General features: G+C 36.4%; 1 protein-coding gene across 4 annotated transcripts in view; it reads left to right on the top strand.

Annotated features, from left to right (window-relative positions):
* The window catches only part of DLG2 (discs large MAGUK scaffold protein 2), a 1,041,736-nt gene that overhangs the window by 793,587 nt on the left and 231,985 nt on the right, over positions 1-16,164 (top strand). For all 4 annotated transcript variants that reach the window (XM_075140226.1, XM_075140229.1, XM_075140227.1 and 1 more), the window contains one exon: positions 8,796-8,952. In XM_075140226.1, coding sequence (XP_074996327.1) covers positions 8,796-8,952 — 157 coding nt within the window. The remainder of the gene's footprint in view (positions 1-8,795; positions 8,953-16,164) is intronic.

Raw genomic sequence — 16,164 nt, 5'->3', positions numbered from 1 at the left:
AACAAGTTTATCAATTAAAATGGTGATTGGAGGGGAAAAAAAAAGGAAAAAGGATAAAAAAAAAAGAATTTTCTAAATTGAGATTTAAGGAAAGAAATTCCATTACCATGTCTCTGCCTTGGTCTAAGAGACTCCATAATTCAGGAGGTATCATAGAGGTTTAAACTCCTATTGAAATTTGGAAATCAATCTATCTACATGAATTTTTAGATAAATTGCAGAATCTGTACTGGCCATGCAGACAGCTTGCATATATTGTGTATGAATCATTAGAGCGCAGGAAATCTGCAATTGATATTACAGGTCTCCTGCTGTTCAGGAGGTAGAAGAATATCTGGCTTGTAATTATTACTAATCAACTTACACTGAGTCATATTTCATTTCACATAGGAAAGTGGGACTGTTAGCCTGTTACACTGCTGAGCAAAAATAAGTAATCAGCTCAGCCCCAAATATTTCATTATGTTAAAGCTCAATTTATTCTAATGTTTTTGTGAAGTCCGTGCTGCTAAGTATGTTTATAGCTAACACAATTTGAGGTCAAAACAAAGTTATTTTTCCCTTTTAGGAACCGGGTTTCCATTAGTAGAGTCCTGTATTTAGGTGACTCATTATATCGCTTTTGAGATGCACTTTGTAAATAGCTGCTTTACCTGCAGGGCATCCCTGGCACACACTTAGATTTGTGGCCTGCATGCTGGCTCTGTGTGACTGACTGTGTAGTCACTGAAGTAATGTAATTATTGGGTCCTGTGAAGAAGAAATGAAATATGGGAGGTTTAAAGAAATACAGGGGGAATTGCATTTGCTGGCATTTATTCCTTTCCACCCTGTTGAATATGTGATAATTGAGCTGGCTAGAATAGATTTTTAAAATAGTTTTTTCATCTAGGTAATGGATTCATATTTTGTTTTTTTAGGGAGGGCTTTTGTGGACTTCATGTACAGTGAAAAAATTAGTAGCAAGATGAAAAAAATAAAGATGTCTTTAAAGATTAAATTTTCTTTATATTCAAGCCATATATTCTTCACAGTGTAATAACTGTACATGAGGTGAACAGATTTATTATGTGTATAAAAGCATGAACTTCACAGGTGTTTGATGTCATCGTTAGTGCGATCTAATTAGTAATTTCCCTAATGGTTTATTTGCATGGTTTAAAAAGAAGAAAACTATGTTTAAATTTGAAAATATTGTTGGTTTGAGTTTTTTGAAACGGTTTTAATGAACAATTTTAACCATGAGTATTCAAAATAGGAAAAATATTGGATGAAAACTAAAACCTGTTATTTGGAAATCCTGCTGTGCTATCGCACGAAGGTATAATGTTAGTGGTGTATGATAGCTATTCTCTCTGCAGCTGACATTCAGACTAAATTGTATTTTATATGCTACCAGTCATCTCTTCTGCTGAGCTGCTTAGAAACTGGGATTTCAACTTATTTGATCAAGAGTGTTTTGATGAAAATTTTAAATGAATTTATCAACGTGACTGAGTATCTCAAATATATATAAATATTTATACATAAATAAACAGCATTTGAACCATGACTAAGGGTAAGAATTTTTATTCTGAACAGGACAGATATTACAGACTGCTTTGTGTTTCAAAAGTGGCTTATATAAAGTAATTCTAGATGCTTGCTACTAACGGACTGTGTATTGATACTTCAAAACATGGCTTAGAGGCACTGCTATTTTTAGGTATTCTTTTAGTCTTTGAATACTCCCTGTCTCCTAGCAGTGCAATGCGGTTGCCTATCACCATTTCCATCTCATCTAGCTTTGTTTACAAACTGAAAAGCTGGAGCATTCATGGTAAATAGAGCCATCGAATGCTGTAAGTAATAGTTTATAGAAAAGCGGTTCCAATATGGAACCAATAGTTTTTAAAAGCAGGATGCAAAGCAACACTTCTAGCAACAGGAGTTGCCTGTGTTGGGTATAGCAAGCGGAACAGAGGTGCAGTTTTCAGGATTTATTTTGATTATTAACATGTAAATAATACACCTCTGATTGGGGAAGAGAGACAAGTGCTTATGTGAGACAAAGTGTAAATGAATAAGCATACTGGAATAATCATCTCCCTTTCAAAGTTAAAGAGGATATTAGCTGTCCTACATTGTCGCTCTAGAAATCAATGAGCTTTCTCAAAACTAGGAGATGTACTTCTGTGCATTTGAAGTAAATATCAGGTGTCATGGTAAAAATATAGACCAGTTTCACTTTTCAAATAAGAGATTATTCCTGTATGCCAATTCCGTCTTGCTAGCTGTAAGCAGAAAACATTGCCTGGTGTGCAGGCTTTAATTTCTCTACAAAAGACAAAATGAAAGACTGTTAAAGTCCAGAGGGGTTCCCACAAAACAAATAAAGTTGCACATGTATAAGCCAGTGCACTCTTGCATGCATCAGTCAGGTTGAAGCCTGGCTCCCAGTAGGTTCCCTTGTATTAAATATACTTCAAAGCTTGTGACAAGTTAGACATGATGTTTGCAGAATGATGCATTAAAAATGTAGTCAGTATTAAAGTTAGGATAAAGTATTGCTTCTACAGTTAACGTCAACATTCAATCAACAAGAAATGCCAAGGAAACCATAGTCAAATAAACAGATAAAATACTTGTTTCAAGCAGAATGGGTAGCTGTAGTAAGCAAAATTATATTTTGTTATGTGATACGATAAATGAAAATCTCATTAAAGACTGAATGCTTAGTTGTTAATATATCAACATTTAGTGAAATGAAATAACAAGTCACTAATCAATTACACGTAATGAAAATGAATGCTCTGCACATAACTAAAATATTGTCTCAGTTTAAGACGGCAAAGTTACCCCTCTGGACTGTGATGCTCAACGTGGCAGCAATAGATAAGAAGAAGGTTTCCTTATTTTTGTTATTTTCAATCATAATTGAAATCAGGATAATAATACTTAAAGTCACAAATCAGGGGTCAGACCCCGCTGGGTCAGGTGCAACACTGATGGGTAACACTGATGTGTTCAGCCTCTCCTAGGCTCTGAGATGGTAAAGGACTGGCGACTGGGGAAAGGAAGGAGAAAGGAAGGTCTGCCAGCTCCCTACCACTGCCAGGTCGTGGTGTTTTGGAAACCTCACAAGAAAGGTAGATCAGAGGGAGGGCTGGGGAGGAAGGCAAAGGCTAGTGATGTTTCGCATCGTGATGGAAAGATTTTGCCAAGCCTAAGAGGGGAATAACAAGGGGAAAAGTAATAGCCAAGATGCCACAGAGGTGATATTGTAATAAAACAATAGATGAGAGCACTACAGGTAGATTTCTTTCTAAGTTGTTGTGAGTTGTAGAAGGTATAAAAGAAAATTTAAATAAGCCGAGTAAGTTTGGTTTCGCCTGAACTTAAAAGTCTTTTAAAAAGGGGTGCGTTCATATTCCAGACCTTCAGCCACTTAAGATTTCAAATTCTCTCTTTGTGATTAATCAGATTTTAAAACACCATACACACTGGCACATTCTTTGTCCATTCTAGCTTTCTGTGTTAAATACTGTGAAGAAGAACGCTCAATCTATTTGAATTACCTTTTTTAGGTCCTTCCAGTATGAATGTCCTTTGGCTGTCTGAAATAAACATGCAGTTAATTATCAGAATTTTTTGAAGCATGAGAGGAAAACTAGAAGTATTGTACTGAAGAAGAAATGCCTTGATTAGCCAGCTGACTCTAAGCAGGCATAGCTCAGTGCTCACACCGTGAATTTTCAGAAGCCAAACATCATACTGCACTCAAGAGAAGGGTGCTTTGATCCCCTAGATTTCGGGGGGGGTTCCCCCTGATGTACTACTAATGTCTGACTTCAACCAACTAATATAATTTGTCTCTACTTTGATTTTCCCTCCTGCTATTTACTATTTTAAGTAGCTTGAATGGTTTTTGTTGCATTATATGGGTGTAGTGCTTTGCACAGAGGGTGTGGGGCCTTAGTTGGAGACTGGGTGCTACCCTCATGCAAGCAGTAAGATAAATAAATATTCTTCTGGGCTTTCTATGGTGTGTGTTACTCTAACACCAAATCAGCCTGTGCATGAGTGGATGTATGATTTCAATATCTCCTGTGAAGCAAACAGCATTTTTGAAAAAAAAAAAGCTACCAAAACAACAAAAAACCTGCAGCCAAAGCAAGATCAAAGCCATATTTCTAAGTCCCTGCAGATTTGGGATACCTCGTTGATTGTATGCAACTGAAGAACTCTCTAGGGTCTGATATTTGAAAGCACCCAGTGTGCTTAATATTTCTGTAGATGTTCCAAAAAGCACAAAATCATTTCAACGTCCCAATTTTATAAGTGGTGCAAAAGAAAAAGACAGAGCTGTGTCAGTGTGAGATGAATAGTAAAACTAACTGTATTCTTCAATGTAGCCAGCAGCACAAAATAAGCAAATTAAAAATGGATTTTCTTTCAGTTAGTTACTATAAAAATTACTTGTTTTCAGAAAGCTCTTCCCGTTCATTTATCAGTCCAGTTTTTAATCTCTTAAATTGAATCTATAATTACTATGGATTCACAATCTATAGAAGGATGATAGGGATACTCAATTTTTTTTGTCTTATCTTTTTCTTATTGTAAAAGAATAAACTGATCAAAACAAATATTCAGTACAGGTGTAGCAAGTACAAAACACTTAGCTATTTTCAAGGTAATGAACAAATAAAACAAACATGAACCAAAAAAAATGTTCAGGAGGAAAAATGCCTCACTTTTTTGGTTTATTTTTGTTAATCGCATTTTTATGACAGGAGAAACTTTCTTAAGTGTCGAAGCTTTACCTACTTTGATTTGTTACTACTTATTGGTTTCAAATATTAATTTAATAATACTTTGCTCTTACATCAGGCTTGCAATTTATAATGTGCTTTACAGAATCTGATCTGATGCATTCCCTGAAGCAAGTAACCAAGTCCATCCAAATTGATTCTCCCATTGATTTCTAAGCCTGTAAATTTGTGTGGATTGCAGCACTTTATTTGCTCCTTTGCTCCTGGCTCTATGATAGTGAATCTTCCTTTCTTCTTTCTCTACCTTTTTAATTCCTTCCCTCTGCTCCTTTACAGATGTACTGTCTCCCTTTATCTTGTTCTCTCTTTTCTTTGCTTTTTTCCTTTTTTTTTACTTTTTTTTTCTTCTTTTTTTTTTTTTTTTTTCCTCTTCTACTGCCTTCTGTCAGTCCAGGAATGTTTTCATTTCACACTCCTTTCTAATTTCTGCTTGATTTCCCCTGCTGCTCTTCTCTGTTTGTATTTGGTACAAAGCTGCAGGAGGGCATAAAACATGCACACACAGAATTAAAGTGCTAGTACGCTTTGTTAGCACCTAGAAACTTACCTTCAGCTGTATTTATCACAGAAGAAATTGTAAATGGGATAAGTAGTTAAAGCTGGAAGCAGAAACATGCATTTCAGAAACCCTGGTTGTTAAACTGTTCCGTTTTACTAGGTAGCTACAGAGTGCCACCTATCGTCTCCAAACAAAGCAGTGAGCTATTCAAATATTACCCTGAAATTACCTTTGCCTCAGTCGTTGTTTTCTGTAGAGAACTACACTTTTTTACTGACTGCATTTACTGCAAGAAAATATCGTTCACATTTGAGTTACTTTTCTTTCATTTCTTACTCTCCCATCACTGTATCATCTTTAAGTCTTCAATTCCATTACCTGCTTTACAGCATTTATCTGCATTCTGTCTAAAGTCCCTTCATGTGTATGACAATTACATTCATAAAGAATTTTAATAGAGGCGAAGGAGTTTTTCCTAATGTTGCTTCACAAATATTCAAGAAAAATTGGAGCACCTGTTCTTAGATCTCCTTAACCATCATATTAAAAGAGATGACTATAAATTTTTATACCAGGTGAATAAATATGTAACATCCTCATCTTTAGCTTTATCAAAACTAGCCTTTTCTTTGAGTGTGGCTAGAATATTGACAGATAACTTGTTTCTGCATTACTCTTGAAAGAGGACCTCGTCACTGGCTGGTATTGTAGTTTGTTTCCTTGAGAAACTTTTTTCCTACTTTAACTTCATAGCGTGCTACAAAGCTTTATTATCATCATAAGGGTTTTCTTTCATTTGCATACTAAGTACACTATGCAAGTGTGAACCATGATATATTTAAAAAATCTTAGTCATTTATTATACTATGGTAAATTGGCATATACCTTCTGCTTCCTGTAGTTTTTGCAGTATAGTCGTGGCTGAAGGTTATTTCTATGATGATGACAACAACACTTGTGTGTTCTTGAATCCACCTTTCAGATTCTGCAGGATACTCAGATATGAAAGAAATGCAAAGACATGTTATGGTTAGTCAGTCTCTATGCAGCCAAATTTGAGTCATGACCAAAATGACCTGATTAGGCTAACGAGCAGGAGCCAAAACCTGTGTTCTAATCACGGCGTCTGATATTTCCCCGTTACTGTTTGAGCTTCCTCTGAACATAATCGTCCAAAAGCAGAATGTGAATTTTGCTGTCAAAAGGCCAAAATTACAAAACAGCACTGACAGCGTTTTAGGCATAAATCTGCTGACTTGATCAGAGACAGGGATTAATAACTGAGCCAACATTCTGTTGAGCTGCACAGCTTACTATTCAGTGGATACCCAGTTGTATTGACCTAGTTTTGCCTATAGCACTGGCTTTCAACTTTATGATCCAAGCTGCCTGTCATATGCGGAAATACTCAGTTTCATTTTGAACAAGAGCGCTTCTGATTTCTCACCAGCAGAGCATGCAAATGTATTTGTTTGACTTTACTGCCTCTTTTCCTCAATATCCAGGTAAATAATAATGGCAGTAGCTCAACTCTCACAAAGTATTTTTGATGTGTAGGACTCAAAGACGACAAGTGTCACCATATCAGTTTGTGGATGAGGAAATTGAAGCCGGAAGAACAAATTACTTGCCAAGATCGCTCCGCAGCGCATGGGCTAAGCGGGGGAAGGAATCCATGCTTCCAGCTCGCTGTCCTAGTTTTACTCCAACCCCCAGGCCACCCTTTCTAATTAAAAACCTGTTTAGACTTCTTAGATCTGGATTACATTATGTCTAATCCTCACATATTTAAGAAGGTGCTAAAAGTGTTGCTACAAGGCAAATCAACAGCAATGATCCAAAAGAAAAGAAAACCTCCTTTATTTTCTGATTGGTTAAAAATACTTCAGGAATATAGAAACACAAGACATCATGTCTTTTTCTCTATACAATGTCAAGAAAAAGTTGTAAGATGAAGGACCATATGGAGTAGGACTAATAGTTTCACTAAAGGTTACAATCACCTTTAAAAATATTATAAAAAATTTGCTTTAGTTTTTTCTTTCAAAAATACTAAGCTTTGGTTTCAGAAAGTTGAGATGTTATTTAAAGATCATGATCAAGCTGAGGATACTGTTTGAACGTTAGCACTGGGCAAAGGTGAACAAACTGATTTTGAAATTATCATGTAAAGATTAAGTCCCCATGTATACAGCCGTAAGACTTAACTCACATCAAATAAGACATCCCTCAATGCATCACTTCTCTCTCTCCCTTTTTTTTTCTTTTCTTTAAAAACAAAATGGAAATGAAAAAGGCAGTCATGTTATGTAGAACTGTTATATAGCACACAGAAAATATTGGATCTTTTTTACAGGAAACATTCTGGAGCATGTTCCTGTAGATGGTGTGTGTGTGTGTTTACAATTGTCACTTTGCTGGTAACTTTTATCTGTAAAAACTGAGAATTCTTATTTCTCTGTGAGGAGTCACAGACATGTAAATGTATGTCTGAGTATTTGCAGGGTTGGGCTTAAGATTTACACATACTAATATAACAGCATTTACACTTTTTTTGAAAAGCAAATTGTTAGAGGGATTTGAAATTAATATGATGTATGTGTATGTATATATGGTTGTGTGTGCTTGTGTATCCAAGGGAGAGACAAATCTGAGGCCTCATATGTAGAGTAGAGATTGGGAACCGGAATACCTGGGATACTTTCTCAGGGATGCTACCTTGATTGCTTAGGAAAGTCATCTCTTTCTGGACATAAGTTTTCCCATCAGTAAAATGCATGTTATTATGTTTACATCCTTTGGGGCATATTTTCAATTTACAGATGGAAAGTGCTGTATGAGATGTAACTGTTATTATTTATTGATTTCCATCATAATGAACAACTTTTTAAACCCGTAAGACAAAAGCGGGTATCTCTCAGTCTGGTTCAGTGACAAAGCTGCTGTGTGACTTCACAATTGCAAGCTCCTGATAATGTCAAACCAGAGTTTTTCATTAGATTCTACTCTATTAGCTTGATCATACAAATGTTATTTGCTCCAAATCTGTCAGGATCAAACACACTTGCCATTGCTTTGCCTAGAGTTTTAAATTTTTTCTTTGCTCATTTGTTTAAAAAGGAAGACTAGAACTTAAAGTAAAAAAGGTACCATGTAAAGATTGATTCTATTGCTATAAATTAGATTATAAAATATCTTCAGTGTTTTGGTTTTTCTTTTAATAAATCTGTCACGTCACTTAGTGAAGATAACTCCAGTGGGCTGAAATTAAGACAGATGTTTGGATTCAACTATGAGGGGAAAAAAAAAATGCTGGTTAATTCCTACCTTATCTATTCTCCAATTAACAGATTTAGCTCATTTGTTAAATGGTTTCTTTAGGCAATAACAGGCCGTTGTGTCTTAAGCAAAACATAGTATGCCTAAGATGCCTTGAAAAATGTGAGGTTTGGACAGATAAACATTATCATTTTGTTTCCATGCAGAGAACCTCGAAAAATCATCCTGCACAAGGGCTCCACAGGACTTGGTTTTAACATTGTGGGAGGAGAAGATGGGGAAGGCATTTTCGTGTCTTTCATCCTAGCAGGCGGGCCTGCCGATCTCAGCGGAGAACTGCAGAGAGGAGATCAAATTTTGTCTGTAAGTATTTGTGTTGGGCTTTGCTGGCCAACTACTTCATCTTCTTCTTTGTCTATACTGCAAGGGACACATGAAGAAGTCTTTTTGGTTTCCGTGTTGTGAAATCCAAGCTGGAAATAGTTTATCATTGAATATTTTGTTTATTTGCTCTTGGTTTTTATTGCATTTGTTAATGGTGTTACCTGCACTTAGCTCAGAGCGAGACTTTTCTCTGCTTAATGCTACCTACAGTATGGCAACACCGCAGAGAAGACCTAAACACAGTGCAGACCTCAGCATTTCCCAGTTTAGCCCATCATCAAATTCCATTTTGCCCAAAATGCACTACTGAGTCCAAAGATATTTCTCAATTTCAGCTTTTCTTTGAGGAGAAAAAGCAGTGAATAAAATCATATGGACTAGGAGTGCCACCTAGTGTGCACTAGACTGCTTAGCAAATGGCCCGATACAAGAAGGAGATTAATTAGGTTATGTTAATTATCTCTGTGCCTCTAATGAATTTGATGATTACTCTGAAATTCATTTTCAAATTTTAGAGGATAAAAGGCTTTGTAGCCTGAGGTTGTATTTTGCATTCTTAGTGTCAAAAACATCTTTTAAATTTTTCTTTCATATATATATTGATAGCATGCATTTAAAAACCAGAACATTTATGTTTTAGGCTCTGTCAAGTAATTGAACATCTGACTGAAACAATCTGAACGTAAATGATTTTGAATGACAATGAAAGCCTGAAAATGTAGTTAAATATCCATTCACGTTATGCCGCCTTACAGAAAAAAGAAATTATCTAAAATTGATACAGTTGTGGCTCTTTTATGTGAAGTACATAAAAAGCCTTAAGGCAAAGAGCTGAAACACAGGAATTCTTCATCCCAGATGAGTGATGGACCCACCAGGCTGCAGTGTCACTCTCACTCCTGCTGTCGTGCTTTCTGTCGCTGTGAATCTTCATCCTTGGCTGCACTTTGGTTAGCAGCAGGGGCAGAAGATGGCTGTAGCCTGGATGGTTTGTGGCATGGTTATGCGGCACTTTCCTGGTCAATGTTTAAATCCCTTCATGAGGAAGCTGGAACTGGTTTTCCTACATTCCTATTCTATGAAAAGTGAATTTACCTTCCACCTGTCAAAATTTTGGTGAGAAAAGGTGGCTGGGGTATCGCTGGCTTTGCGATATATGGAAAATCTGGCTTGTCAGTACCAAAGGGATGCAGTAACCTGAAGTTGTGAGGACCGTAATAGCATATTTTATCGAGACCTGTCCCTTGAAAATGCTTTAAGAAAAATTGAGAAAGGGCAAGTAAAAGATGTTTAGGTGCCTTAAAGAGATCCCTGAGTAGAAAATTTGTAGGAAAGTGTAAGAAAGCCAAAATAGACTCTTACAAGATTTTCAGCATGAAGAGATAAGGAAAGCAAATGCCTGTGCCAAGAAGAACACAGACAAGAAACCTGAAGAATAGAAATGGAAATTTCTTCAGGACAATTATGCAATTTATTTTTCTTTGGCTAGATGCAGCAAAATAAGTCTGACTGAAAGAGCACTATGAGATCAAAGCCTTTCACAGTACATAGGATTCAAAAATCCAGCAGCTCAGATACAAATTTAAAAGTCCATTTTCCTTTATTTTTAAGCAAGGGTATATTTAGCACTGTAGGATACTGTCACAGTTGAATTTTTAACTCTGATTTTTGTCTGTTTTGTAGCAATGGTTTCCATAAGTTCTAATTAAAGTTACCAGTGTTGCTGCAGCATTTAGTTGTCATGCAAGAGTAGTTGATTTGTTCATTGAGCAGAGAGGGACGGAAATTATTACTAAATTAGACTGCATGCATATCCCCAGGCAATCGCCAAGGCAGGCACTGCCGACTTATTTAGTCACAAATGACTATTAAAAATCCATTTTTCCATATTCAAATGAAACAAATTTTATGCACAGGCAACTTTTAGACCTGATTAATCTTAGACCATTGTCCAGTGAAGGGTCCCAGACACCTTAATTTTATAAGGGCTGCACAAAGTAGATCCGTTTCTCTCTGTTTATTCTTTCTTGTCTTATCCCTCAGAAACACTTATTTCCCTATAGAAATATTTTTCCCATTTGTTTCTCAAAACATGACCAATCTGATTTACCAAGAACAAACAGTACCCTCAAAGCTAGTATTTCTAATTAACTCAGGCTTGGGTTAAATTTCTTTCAGACAGGAGGCATAGTAAGTGATTTAAACTTTGGAGATCTGGATTTAATTCTCTGATTTTGCTGTTGTCCTTCTGTGTGACCTTAGACAAGGTGCTTTATTTTTTTAAGCCTCAATCTTCCGCATGGAAGAGGAGGATCACAGCAATTTCCTAATTCACGCCTGTGCTGTGAATGTGGCAAAGTGTTGACTGGTTGAGAGATGCGTATACTCACCTTTGGGAAGGTACCTATAAAAATAGACTGCAAATCCATGAGTTAGACACACAAAGCTAGGAAGATGCATTGACTTTGGGTGACACACTGGATGTATATATAATCCCAGAGTCAGCCCACAAGGCTTGGACAAATCCCATAACCTCTCTGCCTCTCTTTCGGCCTGCTCGCTGTTATGTGATCAGGAGGGGTCCAAGCCTAAAGCCCTCAGAGGGCTCTATGAAATATTATGCCGCAGCCTTGGACCCATGGACAAGTGAAATTTGAGACTATTTTTCCGAAATGCCACCAGATGGCATCACAGAATCAATAACGATAGAGATCTGCCTTTGGAAACTGGCTAAAACCTTAGGAAAAGCAGTGATAGCCGTATTTTTCTGTTTTCACTTCATTGACTGGAAATGTTTAAAACTTATCTCAGAAAGCAGGCTGATATTCCCAATGCTTCTGTGCAGAGAGACAAAATGAATCATATCTGAACCTTGAAGGCAAATTGAAGAATAATGGAAAATGTTCTGTTTCAAATGGTAAAACATTTCAAATAGCAAAAAAAGGAATTATAGTGTTACATTCATGATAAGCTGGTTTTTCCTCCTAAAAGGTAGGATTTTTTTAATGCTGGTTTCTTCTTGCTATAATTCGTTATTCTCTTGTGAATTATCACCAAACTAAACATTTTCCTTCTCACTTCTAAATGTCTTTAAAATGTAGTAATGCATACATCACCAATGTACATTCATCACTATAAGAGAATATATCCCTCCCTGTAGTATTGTCCTCTTATTAAGTATAACGTCAATATTATCAGGTAGCATTTTGAATACTAATTAACATCAAGACTTGATTTGCTAGGCACTATGTACACACAGATTAACTTTCATCTCAGACGTGTAACCCAAATGAAACAGCTCAGAATATCAATAGAAGTATTATTTCAATTTTGCAGCAGTAGAAATAAGGTGTCATTATGTTAATTGATTTTGTTTAAAATCATGTAAGAAGTCTGGGCCAAGTCTAGACCTACTCTGATATAACCCCAAGTTCTCCATCTGTTAGGAAAATGCAGGCTCTAGTACAAATAAAATGTAATATTCCTTGATGCCATCATTGCAGTTTAAAATTCCACTTCCAATGCTAAAGGATATATTGCCTATTAAAATAGCAATGGAAACCCAGAGCTGTTTAGTGAAAATCACTTGCATGAGAACAAATGATTTCCAAGAGCCACACACATAAAATGGCCACACGGTGCATACACCCTTGCTGACAGAAAGCAATACAAATCTTACAATTTCAGAAAAGAGGTACAAAGTGAATACATTGTAATTTTTAGAGGAAATTCCTGAGGAGGTAGGAGGAGGAATATGGTCCTATTCAAACAAAAATTGCCGCATCATTTTTTGCTTTACAATCTCAAATCAAAATTATGATAAAACATACCTACTTATTTTAGGTGTCTTAACCTGTATGCTTCAAAGCACTTTCAGTGCCAAGTGGGCAACTTTATCTACAGGTACAGTACCTAAATCACAGAGAGTTAGTTTACACATGCAAGTTCTGCAGCAAAATTCAGATTTACAATTTACACACAAATAATTAGTGCATATTGCTCCTTGAATTCCTATGATGACATTGTTTTTCAAACAATTTTATAATTTTCCATAAGACTGCAACAAGTTAAAAATGTATATAAAAGAGAGAATGAAGGTGAATTCATCGCTATAAGGAGGTAACAGCAAGCATTGAATCTTAACTTTGGAAATTACTGAATTTTGTGTCTTTGGAAAAGACTAAACCTCAGATTAAGATACTTAAATTTAGACATCTACATGCTTGCTGGTTGCCATTAAAGTCAATGGAGGCTGGAGAATGATTCAGCTGGCCAACTGAGAGTTGTGTAGAGCGAGTTGAATCGCTCTGTAGGCTTTATTGCCTGTATTGATTGGGTATCCATTGACTTTAAGCTTAAACACTTTGGCTGTGCATGTCTATATTTAGGTGTCTTAAACTGGATCTCACATTTCATATGTGTTTGCCCTTATAATAGGTGTTTGGTTTTTCACCTAACATTGTGCTTGCTTCATCACAAAGAAAAGTAAAATAAAATTGTGGACCATAAAAGCAGTATCAGTTTTATTTCATTCTCCTGTAGAAATGCTTCAGTACCTTGTGATTCATAACAACAGGACGAAGCGTGGCTGGTAGCCTGAAAGTAGAATCAAGAGAAAAAGGAGACTGCTTGCTCTGGAGCAAGATTGCTGCTCCCAAGCAACACATCCCACAGGTTACCTTAAGGAAATAAAACAAGTTTCCCGAAGGGCAATTGCTCAACAGCAACAGGAAAAATAGTAGAAAAAGAACAGGCTGCACTGTGAAGACACAAGTAGTACTCTTAGAATGCTTCCATTTTCCCTACTGTCTAACCTGAATCAGATGAATGAAGTTAACCAAATTCTGTATGATTTTCCTCTTGATCTAGCATAGTACCAGGATGTGGTCGTACATGGGGAAAGACAGTATCTTTTTTCCCCTGCTACTTTCTGAGAATCAAATAACTATGCATCAGGAAAGGGCTACCAGAGAGATTCTGTGAGGTTTTCTGTTACTGGTTCATGACATTATATATGGTTAGTTTGCAACACTGGTATTTCAGCATCTCACTTCAGTACTGTCTCTGCTCTTTTACACAAGGTTCTCCCTTGTAGAGGGAAGGTGATCTCTTATATTGACCAGATTTTGTCTTGTGTCTGTGCACTGTCCTGCTGTCATTTTTTGTGAGATGTTTGCTTTCCCTTATGAACAGTTTAAATACTTCTTTCTTAATCCCTTTCTCACTCACATCTGTAGCAAAAATAAAGTATGCATCTGAAAAAATATACCGTTCTCCAATTTCTACTCCAAATGTGTGCTTATAGAGCAGCATAGAGTGTAAGGACTCTGTAGTTATTTATAGGAAATATATATGCTTTATATTTGCTACAGTTAGAATTGACCTTCAGATCTACTTAGTTTGGTGCAGAGCTTTCTAATTTAAATTTGGTTCAGCTTTCTAATTCAGCTTTTTGCTCATGGTAAAAGCTTAAAACTATTTAGGGCAAAGAGTGCATTTTGTTACCTAGTTACAAAACTAAGAAAAATGGTAAATATCATTTGGTTTTCCTTGTCAGATTTTTTTTTTTTCCAAATTGCAACTGGCTTGGAAAACGTTTGAATCATCTCTATAGGGTACGGAGTCTTTTCTCTATGAAGCATCAGTTTGTCACTCTTGTGTGATAGCGTTAGGATTATAGCAGATACTTCCTTTGCCTTACAAGACTTATTTGCAGAGGCACTGACCGTAACCTTAGAATGCTTATTTCCCTGTGGTGGTGTGGATGATATATGACTCTGTCCTCTGGCATAGGAAAGTCTATCAAATTCTGTGGCCTTTAGCTGCACTTGTCCATAAAGACTCCCTTTATGTTTTTAACATTAATCCTAACTAGGCCATAGGAAAAATATAACTGTGTAATCTTGCTTTGTAGTCATGTATAGAGCATTGTATGTTATATATCGGGAATTTTAGTTTATAATCAGTGCAGTGACTTAAATGGGTAGATCAATTCACATGATTGGACTGTTTTAAAGAAGTAGAACTTGTTTGAAAATCAAGGGAGAATGTGTTGCCAAACTTATCCAAATGATAAATGCTGTATGGTAGGTGATATTTGTGCTAGATCTGTAAAAATAAAATCTCTGGAAAGAAAGGGAGCTGAGAGCACAGGTGCTGTCATGTGTTAATAAGATAACACCAGCTAGAAGGGCAGGTAGATTAAGCTCCTTAGGAACAAATAGTGGATTAAACTAAATTCAGGCTTTGTTAATATTGGGAAGCGCAGGGCATATAACCCTTTAGGCTCCCTCTGTAGCTAACAGGCAGATGTAGCCACTTCTGGAGTACAATTTACCTTGCCCTAAAGTAGACATTTTACACAGGTCAGATGACCATTGTGCTATAAAAGGTATATTTCTTTTCACTGATTATAGAGAATTTGGCATGATGTCTTTTTATTGAAATAGATCCCATCCAAAATGACCATCCAAATATTCATGAATCTTTTTGGTGGGCATTACGTAAAAAGCAAGTATAAATCAGATAATTCCAGAATTTATTCTGACCAGTAAGGAAGAATGGCCTGAAAATGGGAGTAACATGAACTTCAAAACAATCTGCTGTGCATTCACAGCTGATGAGGAAAATCACACAGGGAGCAAGTTTTAAAGTAACAGTTAATTCAGAAGTGGTAGCTGCTATTTTAAGAAAAAATATTAAAAGCACAGTGAAAAAAGGAGTGATAGTGAGTGTAGTAAATAAACCTTGGTACTTAAGAGCCTTTTGATGATATGAAACTCAAGTAACCAACATTCAGTGGAAGCTGAGTCAAGTTACTGTGGTTTTAAAAACTTAAGTCCTAAAAATTTATAAATGTTAGGTAAAATTTAGGGACAAAGTCAGAAGGGCAAGATGTAAAATGGACTGTAACTAGCAAGGATTAGGAAAGACAGTAAGAAAATATTTGATGAGAATAGAAAACCAAGCAATAAATTTGTTTCCTAATGTAGTGGTTTAACCCCAGCCAGCAACAAAGCCCCACCCAGCCGCTCACTCACACCCCCCCGGTGGGATGGGGGAGAGAATCAGAAGGGTAAAAGTGAGAAAACTCATGGGTTGAGATAAAGACAGTTTAACAGGTAAAGCAAAAACCGCACATGCAAGCAAAGCAAAACAAGGAATTCATTCAGTCCTTCCCATCAGGTGTTC

Source organism: Calonectris borealis, chromosome 1 (genome assembly GCF_964195595.1).
Source record: "Calonectris borealis chromosome 1, bCalBor7.hap1.2, whole genome shotgun sequence".
Lineage (NCBI taxonomy): Eukaryota > Metazoa > Chordata > Aves > Procellariiformes > Procellariidae > Calonectris > Calonectris borealis.
Note: the sequence above shows the minus strand (reverse complement) of the source record. Positions and strands in the feature narration are given on the sequence as shown.